Source organism: Lissotriton helveticus, chromosome 6, assembly GCF_964261635.1.
Source record: "Lissotriton helveticus chromosome 6, aLisHel1.1, whole genome shotgun sequence".
Taxonomy (NCBI): Eukaryota; Metazoa; Chordata; class Amphibia; order Caudata; family Salamandridae; genus Lissotriton; species Lissotriton helveticus.
The window spans coordinates 574,091,233-574,110,444 of record NC_136067.1 but is presented as its reverse complement, the minus strand read 5'-3'; the positions used below and the strand labels follow the sequence as shown (position 1 = coordinate 574,110,444).

Sequence of the window (19,212 nt, the reverse complement as noted above, 5' to 3'; positions counted from 1 at the left end):
ACTTACCTTTTAAAGTCTGTAATCCATACATTACTAAGCCCACCCTGCCCCTCCTCCTCCCCCTCCCCACGTCACCGCCCGGCCGGTACTCCCACTACCGGCCGTGGCTGATCTACACACATGCCGCAACAAGAGGAGTGCATTCCAATGCTCGTCACGCATGACAGCAAAATGCGTCCCACATGCTTCAAAATGCAAGATGCATCTCATTTCTATTAATATTGAGAGAGAGGCCCTTAACCCTAAGGGGGATAGAATGTGGCCTAAAGGCAAGAGCTACCAACTTTGGAACTGGGGAACCAGATTCGAGTCTCGGCGTTGGCTCAACATCCTGGGATTCTGGGCAAATCATGTAATCACCCAGTACCTACCAAAAAATTAATGTGCCTTTGTGTAATGTAACTGATGCTCATGTAAAGCGCTCCAATACCTTCGGGTCGAGTTCGCGCTATATCAAACTGCAAAAAGAAAAAAAAACACTCCCTTATTAAAGATGCTTTATTTGCTACACTCACTTGTTCACTAACTTCAGGATTTGTCAAAAATGCTATGATTTGAATGAGCTAATGCGGATGGCCTTCACTGCGCCCCGCCCCCTACTCTGAAACGTTTCCCACCATCCCTATGAAAAAGAACTATCGTTAACTGGTTTGGGTGACGTACTGAACTATTGATCTGAAAAAGAACACTTTTCCACATAATATGTAGTTATGTTGATTCAGAGGTACGAATGAGGTTCATGAAATGATTTGCTTTCCTGCGTTGTCTTCGTGTGTTTAGCTATGAAAGAGACGCCATGCAGTGTGCTCGTTTGTGAGGAATATGGTTACTGTAATTACCTCACACACTCGATACCAGACTGTGCTACGGACAGTACTAAAATACAGAGATGTTTGTATGTATTAAAAGGTTGAGAGAGCGCAAATTTGAATAAAAAGTATGTATAGGGCATATTTACAAGCACATTGAATAACGTAGGAACGAAATGTATATCGTAATGTGAAGTGACACTTATAGCATATAGATAACCAATATAATCCGAAGCAATATAGAAAATGTAACTATTCACTTTAGAATATGTGTTAGATTTAGAAGGCCCGTATACGTAGTGGGCTGATGTAGAAATGTGTAGAAATGTTTATGAAATGTAGAACGTGCAAAGTAGAATTCATGTATGTGTGAATCTTTAAATGGAGAAGCAGCGATAAATGAAACGTAAGGAAATGTGTAGAACATATATAACACGAGATAGCGAATGAGAATATAAAGTTATACTCTACGTAGTTATATTCTATGTAAATTGTATTCGAGTATAATCAAGACTTTTGCTAAAAATGAATGTATAAATGTGTGTTAAAAGTTGTATTGTGTAGAAGACTTTTTTTTGGAATGTTAGAAAGGTTTAGGTCATTTGTGATTCTAACCAGACTGACCAAGGGTTAGCAGGAGTACAGTCCGATGTATATAATTTAGTGGACTTACAGGAGTTGTAAATAGCTTGATGTGGACATGAGAGCCAAGAAGTCTAGCACTTGTTAGATTTAAGGTGACAACGCTGGACAAGGTTTATGACCTGAACGTGATGAGAAGCGTTAAGAATTCGAAACTTGTTTTGAGAAGTCCATTCACAGGACCTAGAAAGGTCAACATCACAGTCGTAGTTTAAAGTTCTGTTGACGATGTTGACTTGTGCTCTGAAATGTCAATTGTAAATTTGAATGAAGTCACCAATAAGAAGATGAAGATGACATCTAAAGGAGAAAGGTCAGCTTAACGGACGACGAAAGAGATGAAGCAATGGACGAAGCTAGAAGCTGACATCATCGGGGAAAGTCCGTGGTGGGCGTCAAGGGGCGTTCTACCCACACTGTGATTGTGTATATTAGGGACAGCACCCCGGGGAGGAGAGCAGAATCATTAGTGAGAATAGAACCATTAGCGATGAGCAATTGGGAGATTAGGAACAGCGAGACGAATTGCTCAGAGCAAGGGCGAAGGTAGATGCATTGAGCAGATGCGCTGAGATGTCAGAGCGCAAGGGAGCAGTAGGCCGAGGACCCTTAGAGAGATCGAATGGGTAGGCAGATAGGGTACTGCTTCTGAAACTTAAGGATTCCTTTAGAGGCTAAGAGAGTTTGAACTTCTTTGGGAGTCAAACTGCTGGCACCTTTTTAGGGAAGAAACTTGCGAAGTAGGGTTGTCACATAGCATAGAATAGGGATAGATTAATTTGATGATTTCTTTATCTTATTACAGATGACGCGGAAGAAACCACTTCACACCGAAGCTTAAGTGGCTGATATTGTAACCGATTTGTATTTTGTATATTTGGAGATTTTATCTTGAGTGGATTGTATCGCATTCAAATTAATTCTATATAAAACCCTTAAACTCTATCAGTTGTAAGTGGTTCTTCAGAGTGGCGTCAGTTAATGGGGTATATCTAACAAATGCGAGGGTGGTCCTTTCCTCAATGACAGATACGAGCGGTCCAAACAGATGAATGGGATTCTTTATTAAATTTATCACAATCATAAGTTGATATCGAAATCTCATTCCCCGCAGTTGGTAGCAGAGGATGGTTATCTTCTTGAGGAAGACGACCTAGGCCAGGTTAGTTTACCCCAAGGTCCCTAGTCATCGTCGACCAGAAGAAGAATTGCAGCCGAAGACGGTGTTGATGGTGCGTCGAGAGAAAAGCAACAGAATCAGTCAAGAGTGAGTATAAGGGTCATGCGTTGTAAGATTGCGGTGTTTAACGTTGTTCCTGTGTTGTAATGTCAAGCGGAGTTGAATGCTTGTAGTGTGATTGTGGGAAGGTTGTGAGCGCGCGCAACCGGATGAAATCTTATGTCCAGAGGACTTAAGTGGTTCGGGTGTATCGAACACCCAGAGTAATTTGTCTACCATTGAAAGGGGGTCATGAGGTACCATTGATTTCCCGACAGACCGATGATAGGGGGAGCGTACGAGTGAGCAAATGAGTAGCGGACGCTGGTCGTACGTTTACTGTGTGTAAGTAACCTATCAGTGGAGGCAAGTGTCCGACCGTAAAAAGAAAGACGCTGTGCCAAGTTGGGGTAGCAATTACAGTTAGACTGTGGCCGTACAGTCAGAGAGAGAAGTGATCGCTTGGACGGAAGTAGTCATTTTTCAAGGTATGAATGAAAACGCATGTGACATCGTGAACGAGTTGAGAAACGAGGGAAGCTGCTGAAGAGACAAGTGACGTCAGCGTAGAGCCGTGCTGAGGTTGGTCAATTAGCATAAGAACTGTGCTGAGATAGGCTGATTAGCGAGAGTCATACAGGGATTGGTGGTTGTTAGCAAGACGCAAATAAGTAAGAAATATCGTACGTGATCAAAATGAAGTGTTTTAAGGGTTTAGGAAAAATCTTTAAAAGAAAAAGGAAAAATTTATGTGTCGGAGAAGAAGCTCCACCAGAAGGCACACCAGCATATCATATGGCAGTAAATGTAGGCTTACACTCGATATTATGGATTTCCGAGTGGCACAGGATAACTGAAGGGCAAAAAGAACTGGCGTTTCCAAGATTTGGAACGTTTAAATTAGAAGTGTTGAACCAATTGAAGGCAACGATGCTTTCAATGAGACCTTTACCGAGGCCAACACAATTTGAAGCTCTTGGTGTGTGGTTTAGAACAGCACACGAAAGGGGCGTAAAGAGGCGACAAGAAAGAGTGAGAAGATCGGTAAAAGCAGTACAGGATGCTAAATGGGACGATGAAGCAAAGAAATGGAGGGTGCAGAAGATAGAAGTAGAGAAACTGTACCCGATGTTGGATGTTACGGGTGAACGGAAACCTATAGAACAGGAAGATGAGGAAAGCGAGTTGGAGGAGGATCTGATAGAGAGGCTATTGATAGACAGACCACCTCCATATAGCGGGGAACTTGCGAGCCCCATATTACCGCAAACGGACGGAGCTAGGTGGGGGGAGTATAAGTCGATCCCGGTAACAGAATGGGACGTTAATAGGACTGAGGAAATACCCCAAACTAGTTCTGAACAGAGAGTAGTGGGAAGATTTGTGGTCCAGAAGGTGCCGGAGACGCAATGCGCTAGGACATATCAAATGCCGGATGCTTTGCAAGTCCCGGTCACCATAGGCCCTATTGTGTCTATCTACAACCCGGAAGGGGTCCAGCAGGAGGAGCAGGCACGATGGGACAATGAAAGAACAGAAGGGGAGAATAGGAAGGCCACAATGAATCCCCACAGGCAAATACGAGCACCAATAAGTCGGAGTACCCCATTAGATTCCGCAATAGGTCCCAGGGTAGAACAGGGAGGTCGAAGAGGACCAATGGATTTGAGGGGTCCTAAACCGAAAACCCATAAGGAATTAAGGGAATACCTGAGAGAATGGGACGCTGCCGGAGAGGCTCGGAATAAAAGTTTAGAAACGGGATCCGAGTGGAGAGAGCAGGGGAGCAGGATTCTCTCTCATTATGGAGCGGGCGAAAGCAGCCCCGAGTGGGAGAGAGGAAGCCAAGAGAGCAGAAGAGATATTTATCCTACCGATAACAGCGATAGGCTAACGGGCGAAGACAGAAGTGCAGGGTATAGCGAAGTGCCTCACGTCACCTTCAGTGAAGGGGAACGTAGGACACAGGAGTACCAGAATACCTTTAGGTGCACACATCATGCCCCAGGTGAGAATGTAAGACATTGGAGTCACGGGAACATGGAGAGTCGCGAAGCGCCTCGACATGCATCCGGTGATAGTGGACGGAGTCAGGAGAACATAGGAAGTTGCGAAACGTCTCGCCATCCATCCGGTGATCGCGAAAGAGATCACGGGAACATGGAGGGTCGTGACGGAACCTATCGGCTATTAAGCGACACCAGACAACAAGCAAGTTATAATGGGCTAGAACCGAACGGTGGATCCTATCCCACATCTGGAGAAACCGAGCCGAAAAGTCGGAACATAGGGTTGGGGGACGGAGCATTATTCCACCATACCCCACGAGAAGATGGAAAGGCTTGGGATCTAGAGGGGTGGGAACGAAGAGAAGAAAGGAAGATCCCTCATAACTCACCTGTGCTCAGGCGTAGGGCGCATAGTGGAGGTGAGAGGGACATGAGAGAAGAACATAGAACTGAGATGCTAAAAGCGGAAATAAAAGCAAAACGGCTTGACGTGATGAGTTTGAAGACAGATCTGGATGAATTGATTGATGGTACAGTTTCATTAGAGAGATTAGCTTCGTATACACCAGATGAGATACTGTTTATATCCAAAGATATTACTCGGAGAGCGAGGTCAGCTCATGAGAACTTATCTAATTTAGCAAATAGGTACATGGTAGACCTGTCACGAACTAAAGCTTTACAGAGTAACCATAGGCTAACTTGCACGGATCAGGACTTGGATGACCGTAGAACGATCGCGCTGAAGGTACACATAAGGGAATTGATCGTAAGTATAAGAATATGGAGAGAACTAGATAGATGGGAGGAAAGATGGTCTAGAAAGGGCTCCGTTAGACGGAGTGTGCTTGAGAAGTCCCAGGACGCAGACTTGATGCGAATGGAAGCCTTCCCTTTGCGAGAAATCGCGAATGGAAGCTACGTTCATGTGCCCTGGAGTAGGGGGGATTTGGCGGCATTTACCAATTCTTTCCCAAAGCTTAGAGATAATCCCGTCGAGTGGTACAAGCAGGTAGAGAGATTCGTGAAGATCTCGAAGGTACTGTGGATCGATTTGAACACACTGTTCGATATCGTAGTACCCGGAGATTTGTGGACGGCGTGCAAGCTCAGTGTTGGATGGCCTACTTGCGAGCCCCCGAGAGATACCCGGACGAATGGTCCATCAGGCAGAGTCATGGAAAATTACGAGAGAGTAATAACATGGCTAAAAGAGAAAGTGCCGGTGCAAGACATAGACTGGGTAAAGATAGATCGAACTACTCAGGAGCCGAAAGAGACAGTTCATGAGTTCTATGAGAGATTACTGAAAGCATTCAAGCAGTACAGCGGGTTAGATGTGATGGATCCCAAGGACATAGGACAGTTTGTTTCGAAGTTTGTCCTCGGATTAAGACCAGAAATATGTCTAATGATCCAGCAGCATCTGATCTGTTGGCAGAATAAGCCTTTGGATGAAATTCTGAGGTATGCAAGGTACTGTAGTGACGAGATAGACTCTAAGGCAAAGAAGCTTAAAGAAAAGTTAATGCTAGTGCAAATGCAAGCTGCTGGAAAGGATAAACCGTGGCAGCAGGGAACAGGAACGCAGGCAAAGAAACAGAATAATCAAAGCAGAGATGAGGGAGAAAGACCGAGACCGAGAGTGGACATCGCGACACTGAAAAAAACGACGAGATGCCATCAGTGTAACGAGGTGGGACACTGGAGACGCGAGTGTCCTTACAATGTTGAGTCAGGGGATCTTGAACAGGAGGGGGAAGAGGTTCAGAATAACGTGGTTAAGGGAGCCACAGTCCCGAAGGGCAAGTTTGTCAAAGGAGGGACTCAGACTCCTCGAGCCCCGTTTCCTCAACCACCTCGCATCTCAAACGGAGGGAAAACCTACAGACAGATGCCATTATTTGTAGGAGGAGAGGAATGCTACTACGTTGATCCTCTTACAGGGCAGCGGGCGAATAGGGAGGAAGATTGTACGCTAGGAGCCGCTTTGGAAGTAGATCAGAGAGGACCATACGTAGAGGCTGAAATAGCGGGATGTCCTACAACCTTCTTGGTAGATACGGGAGCCACTCGATCCACATTAAGATCTGCGGTGGTCCCAGGTCTGCCAATATCAGGAGAAACAATTCAGGTGGTAGGAGTCGCGAATAAAAGGATGACAAATCCCTTGACCGAACCAGTGTCAGTAAGGATAGGGAATTACAGTGACGAACATCAGTTTGTAATTTGCGATTCTAGTCCTGTGTGCTTATTAGGGAGAGATTTGCTGTGCAAGCTGAATTGCACGATACATTGCACACCTGAAGGAGTAGAAGTGCAGACCAAGGATGAGGATGCTGATTTTAAAGTAGTAAACTCAAAAGAGTGTGTGGAATTATATCCTACCTTAACAGTGGAGGAACTTCCGCAGGACTTGAGGGAGAGAGTTTCAGCTGAGGTATGGGATTTTACTGGGGAAGAAATAGGACTGATTAAAGGAGTGGAACCGGTAAAAATCTTGGTAAGACCCCATGCTGAGTATCCAAGAACGCCACAGTATAAGCTAACGCCAGAGACAATTGCAGGGATCAAGCCTGTGATCGAATCCATGATTAAGCAGGGAATTCTGAAGGAGATCGTGGGAAGTCCATGTAACTCCCCGATCATGGGTTTGCAGAAGCCTAGTGGAAAATACAGAATAGTGCAGGATCTTCGAAAGATTAATAACATTGTTGTCTCATGTTGTCCAGTGGTACCGAATCCATCAGTGATATTATTTCAGATACCATTCCAAGCTGAATGGTTTACCGTGATAGATTTGTGTCAGGCTTTCTTTTCGATACCGTTAGATGAGGAGAGCCAGTATCTTTTCGCTTTCAAGCTGGAAGATCGAGTCTTAACATGGTGTCGTATCCCTCAGGGGTATACAGAGAGCCCATCGATCTTTAACCAGTTATTGAAACGAAATCTTGAGAGTCTGGTACTGCCCAAGAATTCAGTTCTGGTCCAGTACATAGACGACCTCCTAGTTGCGTCAGAAACTGAGGAAACTTGCAGAGAAGACACCATCACCTTGTTAAATCACTTGGCCGAGAATGGACACAAGGTGTCTCCAAGTAAATTGCAATATTGTAAGACTGAGGTGCAATACTTAGGCCATAGGATTGAAAAGGGAAAGCGGAAGGTGTCTCCAGACAGAATAGAGGCGATTATGAAAATGAACGCGCCTACGACACAAAGAGAAGTCAGGATGTTTCTAGGCATGGTCGGTTATTGTCGACAGTGGATAGCAAACTTTTCACTGAAGGCTAAACCATTATTGCAACTGACGCACAAAGGAGTAAGTGATCCGGTACCATGGGACAAAAATTGTTTGATGGCGTTTTTGCAGCTGAGGGAGGACTTATGTCGTGCCCCGGCTTTAGGAATGCCAGATTACACTAAACCTTTTTTGCTTTACTGCTGCGAGAGAGAGGGATGCGCGTTAGCGGTATTAGCACAGGTCCACGGAGATGCGCGCAGGCCAGTGGCGTACTTTTCGGCTACATTAGATCCAGTAGCCGCAGCGTTGCCCGGATGTCTCAAATCCGTAGCTGCAACGGGTGTCAGCATTGAACGATCTGAAAGCGTAGTTATGGGTCACCAGTTAGAAGTATATGTACCACATTCTGTAGAACTGTTAATGACCAGGACTAAGACTCAGCATCTGACGAATAGCAGGCTTACACGCTACGAGCAGGTTATATTGGCCGCCGAGAATGTAACCCTAAAGAGATGCTCTGTCTTGAATCCTGCAACCTTGATGCCACTTCCGAATGAAGTGGACGATGAAATTTGTACAGAGCATGACTGCCTCGATGTGACTGAGCTATGTACCAAACCGAGACCTGATATCGTAGATGAGCCATTGACAGACCCAGATGAAATTCTCTTCGTCGATGGTTCATGCGTAAGAAACGATGTCGGTCAGCTGAGAGCCGCTTATGCAGTATGCACGATTACCAGAGTTATAGAAGCCGCTTGCCTGGAAGGAGTACACTCCGCACAGGTAGCTGAAATTGTGGCTTTGACTCGTGCTTGCCTAGCAGGCGACAGACTTCGAGTCACTATATACACCGATAGCCAATATGGTTTCGGCGTAGTTCATGATTACGGGCAGTTATGGTCTCAAAGAGGTTATATGACCTCCTCGGGTTCTCCCATTAGGAATGGAGAATTCGTGAAACTACTGTTAGAGGCTTTGCAAAAACCTATGGCCATAGCAGTGGTCAAATGTGTAGCGCATACAAAAAATGTGGATTTTGTATCACTAGGAAACAAATACGCAGATGAAGTAGCGCGTTATTGCGCAGAGCAGGGATATTCTCACACTGATGCAAAAGTGGGGGGAATCCAGGAAAGAACTGAATTGACCATGTTGTTAGACACTGTAGATACATGGGATGAATTGAGAGTTGTACAGGAAAATGCACCTATTGATGAGAAAAAGAGTTGGGAAACAGCAGGGTGTGAAAAAAGTGAGATGAATTTCTGGGTTTCTGCCGACGGAAGAGCAGTATTACCAAATGAGCTTGTTAGTCCAATGGCAAGGAAATTGCATGGATCAGCACATATAGGGAGAGATGCTATGGTGAGAGTATTCAGACAAACGTGGTTCAATCCTAAGTTTAGAGTAGCGGCAGAAGCAGTGTGTCAGCGATGTATGATCTGTCAGCAACTAAATGTGGGAAAGAGAACACCAGTTACCTTGAGTCACATAGGAAGGTCTGGGGGGCCTTTCAATAGGATGCAGATTGATTTCATAGAAATGCCTCCATGCAACAGACTCAGATACGTGTTAGTGATCGTCTGCATATTTTCTAGATGGGTTGAGGCTTACCCTACACGTAGGTGCGATACACTTACAGTGGCAAAATTGTTACTTAGAGAGTTAATACCGAGGTTTGGGGTGCCATCCTCTTTGGAATCGGACAGAGGAACTCATTTCAATAGTGAAGTGGTGAAGATGCTGTGTTTGGCTTTAAATATCGATCAAAAGTTACACTGCAGCTATCGACCAGAAGCTTCAGGGATCGTAGAGCAAATTAACAGTACTATCAAGTCCAGACTGGCTAAAGTTTGTTCATCGACATCCCTGAGTTGGCCTGACGCACTTCCAGCAGTTCTTATGAGCATACGTAGCACACCTGATAGAAGAACAGGCCTCTCTCCACATGAAGTGCTAATGGGGAGAGCTATGAGATTGCCATCGGTTCCGACTGCAGCGCTAGTGAATATCACAGACGATTTGATCTTGGACTACTGTAAGGGACTATCTGATGCCGTAAATTCTGTGTCCCTCCAGGTCCAGGCTGCAGAGGTTCCATCAGTACAAGATTTGTGCCACGACCTGAGTCCAGGAGACTGGGTCCTGGTGAAGAAGCATGTCAGGAAGAATTGCTTAGACGTGCGTTGGAGAGGACCATTTCAAGTCATACTTGTCACGAATACCGCGGTGAAGTGTGGAGGTCTGCCAAACTGGATACATGCCTCACACACCCGAAGAGTGCCAACACCTCTAGAAGATATAGCTCCTCTCTCGGATGAGAATCCGGCGGGAAGCGGAGAAGCCATAGAGGGGGAAAGCCAAGCTGTGGAGGTGATCGAAGAAGCTGGAACTGTGTTGGAACAGGACGACGAAGGTCAGGACACTAGTGGGACCGAAGTCGCCTCAGGAGAAGAAAGTAATTGGGAGTCCGACACAGATATCGAGCAAACGGAGAGTGACCAAGAGACGGGTCCTGGAACAAGGAGCGGAAAGACGGAAAGTGACGAAGCCAGTTGGCCAGAGAGAAGAAAAGGGCTAAGTTCGGAAAGGGAAAAGAAAAGAACTCTTGTCCCGATCGCTGAAGAATCGGATCAGGAGGAAGAGACGACAGATTCAGGAACTGAGAGTCCACGAAGATCGAGAAGGGTACGTGTGCCCTGCAGAAGGTACGCCACCCCAGAGTGGACTTATCTAGCAGATGTATTGGGGACAGAAATCTGGGAGAGTGAAGAGCGTGAAAGTAATCGATCTCGATCCATTTGTGGCAGTGGAGATATGGATGTTGGCGCCTGGACTCGAGACTGAGGGGTTACTGACTTTCACACTTCCCATACCCCCATGTCTGAGTAAAATCCAAGATTTAGTGCTAAAAAGATTACAATTCCCAACAGTTGGTCAGCAAATGTCAGAAGAAGAAGAAAAAGTTATTCGCTTTGAACTATTAATAATTGTTGTGAAAGCTGCAGGACCGAAAATAATTGTTGATGCTTAAGGACTTTTGTACGATTGTTATAAAGAAGAAGATAACCTAGCACCGAGTGGAAAGAAGAATAAAATTAGGGATTACATTTAGGGGACGGAGAAGGGCTAGGGTTGTCTGCTGCAAAGAAGAGAAAAGATATTGTGGTGAAAAAGATACCTGTTGATAAAAAGTACTTTAAAAACTGTGAAAGCAAAACAAGCAACCAAAGACTGGAAAAGAGAATTTTCGCTAGAGAACAAGGTACGCTGTTTGATGACATGGAGAACGGCAACCCAAACAGAAAGGCTAGATGTATAGTAGGTACACTTATAGCAATAGTGATATTCCTCATAATCATAGTAGTAACGATATCTTACATGACAGGACATGAGAATGATAAAAGAATAGCGAATGTAAAAGTTGTAACGACCTTGAAACCTGCTCTTGTGGGAAGGAAGGAGGAGAGCACTGTTACGCATGAAAAGGCGTTACTTGCAGGGGAAGCTCGTGAATTACACATAGACGAGTCACAAGGAAACTTTAGGTCAAATGCATATGCCAAATTATTGTATGAATATATCAATGCCATGGAGGCCAAAGATTGCTACGTTTGTATGCAATTGCCGGTTTCTGTAGACGAAGGCATTAGATATCACCATCTCCCATTGACTTATGGGATAACATGTAGTTTACTGCTCAGTATATTTTATGGTAGAGAAGGGTTTGAGTACTACTTTTCAAATTATGATTCGGTACTGCCTGAAGTTCCGAATTATAAGCAGATGAACAAGTGGGACTACTACAAAAAGGAGGATAGACTAGCTAAATTCTTTCTTCCTTGGGACACATTAGATACATCATATGCGCGTAGAAATAATCTGACTTGCAAAGTAACAGAGGTAGAGAAAAGGTTTATAGCACAAGTAGATGATCGATGCAGACGGCAGAAAATTCTGAAAATGTCAGGACAATGGAAAACAGATTGGACTGAAGAAGAGAAGCTACATAAAAAGAAAGGTAGTAATGGTCCAATAGCGTTGGATAGAACGCAAAAGGGAAAGTTATGTTTAGCTCGAAGCAAAACGTATTATGAGAGTGAATTTGTAGGTGAAGTTAATTGCGAGCACTCTTTTAAATTAGAGTACTACACGAAAGATTTTATGAAAGGAATGCAAGCTATTCCGAATGTGTATTTTGTATGTGGGAGAAATGCCTATGTAAAACTACCTGACAATTGGTACGGTTCGTGTTACTTGGCAATTGTCTTCCCCAAAATATATCATGCAAAGGATTTAGCAATCATAGAAGGAAAGACTTCGAGGAAAATGAAAAGGGAAGTAGGAGATGCAGAAGTAGTAGGAGATGTATTTGGAGCAATGTTTCCATTGTTAGGTTTGGTTCTTAACGACGTCAAAATTAGAAGGTTAGCAACAGTTGTGGATAGGTTGTCGGCCAGTACTGCAAAATCATTGATGTTAGTAGAAGGTGAGATGCAGTCGATTAGAGCAATGGTTTTACAGAACAGGCTTGCTTTAGATGTGATATTAGCAAAAGAAGGCGGAGTTTGTAAAGTTTTGAAAGTTCAGGAATGTTGTACTTATATTCCTGATAATTCAAAACCACTTGAGAAAGTCATACAGAACATTACACAGATTCATCAAGAAATTGAAGATTTATCAAAAGTAAAATGTTTGGGAAAAAGTAGGAAATGGAGTGGGAAAGGTTGGAAGTTGGTTTGCTAATCTAGGCAAAGGTATAGTTTGGTATATTTTGAAGCCTGTATTAATAATATTAATTTGCATAATTACATTATTAGGATTAGTAAAATTGTATAAATGGTACAGGTCGAACCAGTTACAAAGATCGATGAGAAACCAAGAAAGGAGACTAGCTGCTTTACAAGATCAACAGTACAAAAGCTTAAGAGCTCTCGAAACGATGAAAAGAGGGAATACCGTAACTAGTTCTGTTTAGAGATATTATTCAAATTGCATTTAGTGATGACTCCTAGAAGTCATCAAAGGGGGGACTGAGAGAGCGCAAATTTGAATAAAAAGTATGTATAGGGCATATTTACAAGCACATTGAATAACGTAGGAACGAAATGTATATCGTAATGTGAAGTGACACTTATAGCATATAGATAACCAATATAATCCGAAGCAATATAGAAAATGTAACTATTCACTTTAGAATATGTGTTAGATTTAGAAGGCCCGTATACGTAGTGGGCTGATGTAGAAATGTGTAGAAATGTTTATGAAATGTAGAACGTGCAAAGTAGAATTCATGTATGTGTGAATCTTTAAATGGAGAAGCAGCGATAAATGAAACGTAAGGAAATGTGTAGAACATATATAACACGAGATAGCGAATGAGAATATAAAGTTATACTCTACGTAGTTATATTCTATGTAAATTGTATTCGAGTATAATCAAGACTTTTGCTAAAAATGAATGTATAAATGTGTGTTAAAAGTTGTATTGTGTAGAAGACTTTTTTTTGGAATGTTAGAAAGGTTTAGGTCATTTGTGATTCTAACCAGACTGACCAAGGGTTAGCAGGAGTACAGTCCGATGTATATAATTTAGTGGACTTACAGGAGTTGTAAATAGCTTGATGTGGACATGAGAGCCAAGAAGTCTAGCACTTGTTAGATTTAAGGTGACAACGCTGGACAAGGTTTATGACCTGAACGTGATGAGAAGCGTTAAGAATTCGAAACTTGTTTTGAGAAGTCCATTCACAGGACCTAGAAAGGTCAACATCACAGTCGTAGTTTAAAGTTCTGTTGACGATGTTGACTTGTGCTCTGAAATGTCAATTGTAAATTTGAATGAAGTCACCAATAAGAAGATGAAGATGACATCTAAAGGAGAAAGGTCAGCTTAACGGACGACGAAAGAGATGAAGCAATGGACGAAGCTAGAAGCTGACATCATCGGGGAAAGTCCGTGGTGGGCGTCAAGGGGCGTTCTACCCACACTGTGATTGTGTATATTAGGGACAGCACCCCGGGGAGGAGAGCAGAATCATTAGTGAGAATAGAACCATTAGCGATGAGCAATTGGGAGATTAGGAACAGCGAGACGAATTGCTCAGAGCAAGGGCGAAGGTAGATGCATTGAGCAGATGCGCTGAGATATCAGAGCGCAAGGGAGCAGTAGGCCGAGGACCCTTAGAGAGATCGAATGGGTAGGCAGATAGGGTACTGCTTCTGAAACTTAAGGATTCCTTTAGAGGCTAAGAGAGTTTGAACTTCTTTGGGAGTCAAACTGCTGGCACCTTTTTAGGGAAGAAACTTGCGAAGTAGGGTTGTCACATAGCATAGAATAGGGATAGATTAATTTGATGATTTCTTTATCTTATTACAGATGACGCGGAAGAAACCACTTCACACCGAAGCTTAAGTGGCTGATATTGTAACCGATTTGTATTTTGTATATTTGGAGATTTTATCTTGAGTGGATTGTATCGCATTCAAATTAATTCTATATAAAACCCTTAAACTCTATCAGTTGTAAGTGGTTCTTCAGAGTGGCGTCAGTTAATGGGGTATATCTAACAAATGCGAGGGTGGTCCTTTCCTCAATGACAGATACGAGCGGTCCAAACAGATGAATGGGATTCTTTATTAAATTTATCACAATCATAAGTTGATATCGAAATCTCATTCCCCGCAAGGTCAATTATGAAATTGCATATTTATACATCCACTTGAAAGATCACGGAATTGTTGTGTTTTTGTAAGCAGTTTGTAACACTCTCCCACTCATTGGCGCTCAATATGCTAACTTGAAAAAACGAAACCCCCTGTGGCATCTTATACTACGAAATATTTAGGGTTGTGCCCTACATTCTGTGCTCGGTAAAAACTCCTTTGTGCCAGACGCCATTGTGAGAGGAACATCGCCCTCAACAACAGGAAAAAAACCTTTTTTGCTCGCATTATGAATCCATGCATCCATTAACAGAGGGGAACATTTTTTCTGAACATTAAAAAAGATATCCTCTTCGGACTTATTATTCCAACCGCAAGGCAGCCAATCAGTGGACATAAGAATACAATTATTTACAAATTCAGCATGGCACTAAATCAGACATAAAGAAAGCAGCCACAACAGATGGCTTTGCACCTACTGAAAGCTGCAAGTGTCTGTATTCCATCGAGATGCATCTTGCAAAGCTCGGGTGCTCCCAGTAGGCGACTCCATGATGACTTAGCGAGCAGCGTCTGCTAGTGGTGCCTGCGAGTCACACAAGAGAGAACATATTTTAATGATAGCAAAAGAGCGAAGCCTCTACCACCACGTCCATCACAAATGTATCACATCTAATAACGTTTTGGGGAATATTTTGTTTCATATCACAGCAAGACGTGCTTGTACGCGCAGCAGTCCCTCAAGTAGTCTTTGTTTAAGAGGGAGTGACTGATGAAAAAAGCCTGAGTCTCGTGGCCAAAGACTTTTTTATTGGCACAGAATTGCAAAAAAGTTTTCAATTGAGCAGATTAAAGGCCAGATGTACTAACGCATTTTCTTGTTACAAATCATGGGCCTTATTTACGGGGATTTAGAGTAGGGCAGCCCGCAAGTCATCAAGCTGCGCTACCATACGCCAAAGTGAAAAGGCAGGAATGGACAGTATTTATGCAATACAGTGCTTTCCTGTCCTTTCTACCTGTGCTGGCGCCGTTTCAGCTGCCTTGCACCAACGCAGGAACCCTTGCACCATGGTGCAAGTGTGCCTGTGTTGTCCTCAAGATTGCGTTTGTGCAGGAAAGGGTACCTTTCTGCACAGAAACAATACTAAGAGGAGTTTTCCTCTTTCTATGTGTGCTACAGAACACACAGAAAGAGGAAATAAAAAGGATAAATAAAGACATTTCTCCTCATTATGCCTTACCTTGGGAGGTGTAAGGATTTGGCATCTTTCGGGTTTACATGCTCTTGTAAATCTAGAGCTGCATTAAAATCAATGGGTGTTGCATGGGAAAACCCACTGCAATACCTACGGAACACCTCCCTAGTGCAGAGTAAGGCAACTCAGCAATTTGCCCTGCCTTGCCTTACTCCATATCAATGGGCCCGATTCACAGAACTAACTTAGGACAAAATCCTAAACTTACTACCATTTTGGTATTCACATAAGACACTTACTCATTTTGGTATTCACAGAAGCCACTTACTCATTTCGATATTCACAGAAGTTAGGAGTCCTAACTTTAGGACTCCTAAACTGAGAAAAATCCTAACTTTAAGACTTTCGGTATTCACAGAAGGCATGTAGGAGACCTAAAGTTAGGACTCCTAACATCTGTGAATACCAAAATGAGTATGTGCGTTCTGTGAATACCAAAATGGTAGTAAGTTTAGGATTTGGTCTTAAGTTACTTCTGTGACTCTGGCCCAATGAGTTCATACAAATACCTGCATAGTGGCTTTGCATGGCCTCATAGATATTACTTTGTATTCTGTGCTGCCAGAGCGTCACAAAAAGTGACGCACCTGCAGCACAGGGAGCTTGTAAATAAGCCACAACGTGATTTAGTACATTGCAGTGTATGTAACAAGAAAATGAGATTTTTTAATGTACTAAACCTGTTTAGCAATTCGGTAATAAGTTAAAGAATCGCTATATGGATTTAGGAAATCATAATGAATCGCTATTTGGCAGGGGCATGTTTAGGGGGTCCCTTCCAAACAGTGATTCCTAAAGGTATGTATTAATGTTTTATCCACACCTCAAATGAGGTGGCAAACTATTCGCAAATTGGAAGGGGTCTCTAGGAGACCCCTCCCATTTTGTGAATGGTCCAAATAACTTTTTTTCTAAACACATCTTGTTTTCCTTTAAGGAAAACAGACTGAATAAAAAAAAAAATAAACTTTATTAAAAAGAAGTCACAAGCATGATGATCTGCTGACCACAGCAGGCCACCAACCCTGTGATGGCAGCGTATCGTAGTGGATCACATTTTTCCACCTACCTCATTAATATTCATGAGATGGGTCATATTGAGATCTGCTGTGATTCGCAATTTTATGAACCAACATATTAGTACATAAGTCTTTTTGCAGAATATCATTAGATTCGCTAAAAGTCGATGCACACATCAAGGCCACTTTTAGTGAGTCCAATATACATATATCTGACCTTCAGTTTTCTACTTTAGTTTGGATCATATTCTTCAGTCTGTCCCACAATTGAAAGCATTTCTTTCAATTGTGGTGGTGCTAATTCTTTGCTTAAGACTTAGGCCCTTATAACAAGGGAGCCAATAATTACAGATAAGTGAGGTAACTCCTGTTACCACAAATATCAGAATTAGGAGTTTTCCTTGGCACGCAAATCTTGCTGGAACTAAAATGGAAAAACCTAACCAATGAGTACATGTGGCTTTTGGTGTGTTAAGCACAAAAATCTGCATATTATGCCCTTGTTAGTCTAGTTAATGGGGAAAACTCAAAATAGGTTATATTTATCACATGCCATGAATTTCACATTTTGTTGATGCAATAATTATTGCACCAAAAACCGTACCACTTGTAATTTAGGCCCTAAATGAGAAATAATAAATCCCTAGAAAAATTACACAATATAAAACCTCCACATATTTGAATATGAATCCAGAAAGGTGTATAGCAGACAAAACGGCCTTCCAAATAAAAAATAATACAAGCTAAAGAATGCCAGCAACCTTCAGAATCAGACAGACCAATAGGTATATAAAAGAGGAAATGAGGTATGACCATGCCATAAAAAATACGTTTTCAACACTGAAATGCATCAATTCCAAACTTACATTTGTATATATTCTTTCAATAATAATATGAACAGTAATATATGATATTGAGAGAATTTTGTGATGGCTAAGGAAGGTAATATGGAATAGGAGCAGCGAGAGCTTTCATCTGTCAAAGGACAGATAAACATTGTGGTGGCCATCTTGGAATGTGTTACAGCACTCCCCAAACCCAGCAACTCTGCCAATGTGATCCGAGCTTTTAGGTACTAATTAGATCGCTAACAGCGTAACTTGTGTAGGGAATCTGCTTTTTCTACTTTGCAACCACAGATGTTAGCTTTTCATGGACCCTATTTTCAGTGGTGCTATTACTGAGTGTAGTGTGACACTGGAGGTCTATGCCACAAGTGCCTGTGCTTTGTTCTTAAAACTGTAATATTGTTTTCACCTTATTGGCTTATTTAACGTTCCAGTTAGACAGTTGTAAGTTGGTGCATAAATTACACCAGTGGTATGGAAGTAAAATGTAAATGCCATTTATGGGCTGCAAATTATACTTGCACCACCCACTTATATGACTAAAGTGTAAGTCTTTGGCGAATGCATCAATGTGCTGTTGTTGAGTTGCAATTTATAATCACTGCAGTGACAAATGCTGAGCAAAAGTTATTTTGCCATGTAGAAAAACATACTTTTATATATTAGTTCAGCAATCCTTAAATATGTCCTGTAAGCCCATAAGGTTGGGTGCTTAGTGTATATATATATAAAATGCGAAATGTTAGATATAACTCAATATACCCATTCTGGGTAGGTTAAACACTGGCCTCAGAGAATCTCTGCTCAATCCATGGTAGATCTGGCAGAAGCAGCCAACAATCCCTTGAGAAGTACTTGTTAAGTTCAAGCAGCAGAGACAATTTGAAAGTAGAGATCACAACACAATAACATATCTGAACCAGTTTTAGAAAAATGGGTGAAATGTCAAGCAAAAAGACACCAAGAGTATTATATTAGCCTTGTGCTTTCTACTGGTCTTTATGATTGGACCACTGTTGTTGCGTATCACAAGCTACCCAGGTCCTTCGGGTTGTTGTTGGGTTAACCAATTGTTATGTAACAGGCCTGCTTTCTTCAGCCACTAGGACTACATCTGCGGATTTCTCCACTGCTGACTTTCACTCTTTAGTGACCATGGAAGCTCCAGCCTTTTATTCCTCCATTAACTTTGCTATCCTTGCTTCAAACACATCCAAGGCAGCCTTTCACTCCTCCAGGGCCCAGGAAGGCCTTGTGCCTCCTCGGCTAAGGCAGCTTTTGTCTTCTTTAGGGAAGGGTGTTAAGTTTCATTTTCAACATCCCACAGCATTTCTGTCTACCTTAGTTGTAACCAACCCCAGCTTGCACTTCACCTTCTCTGGCAGGGTCAAATGGGGTCCAACTAAGAGAGGACTCAATCCTCCTGCCCTTGAGCAATTCTGCAATTGCACTGGTGCCTTCTCAACTTCAATCCTATTTTTCGCTGAAGTGATC

At 42.6% G+C, this 19,212-nt stretch overlaps 1 protein-coding gene across 2 annotated transcripts in view; it reads right to left on the bottom strand.

Annotated features, from left to right (window-relative positions):
- The window catches only part of ADGRB3 (adhesion G protein-coupled receptor B3), a 1,104,008-nt gene that overhangs the window by 804,350 nt on the left and 280,446 nt on the right, over positions 1 to 19,212 (bottom strand). For both annotated transcript variants that reach the window (XM_078648009.1, XM_078648010.1), the window contains exon 7: positions 15,072 to 15,178. In XM_078648009.1, the coding sequence (XP_078504135.1) occupies positions 15,072 to 15,178 (107 nt within the window). The remainder of the gene's footprint in view (positions 1 to 15,071; positions 15,179 to 19,212) is intronic.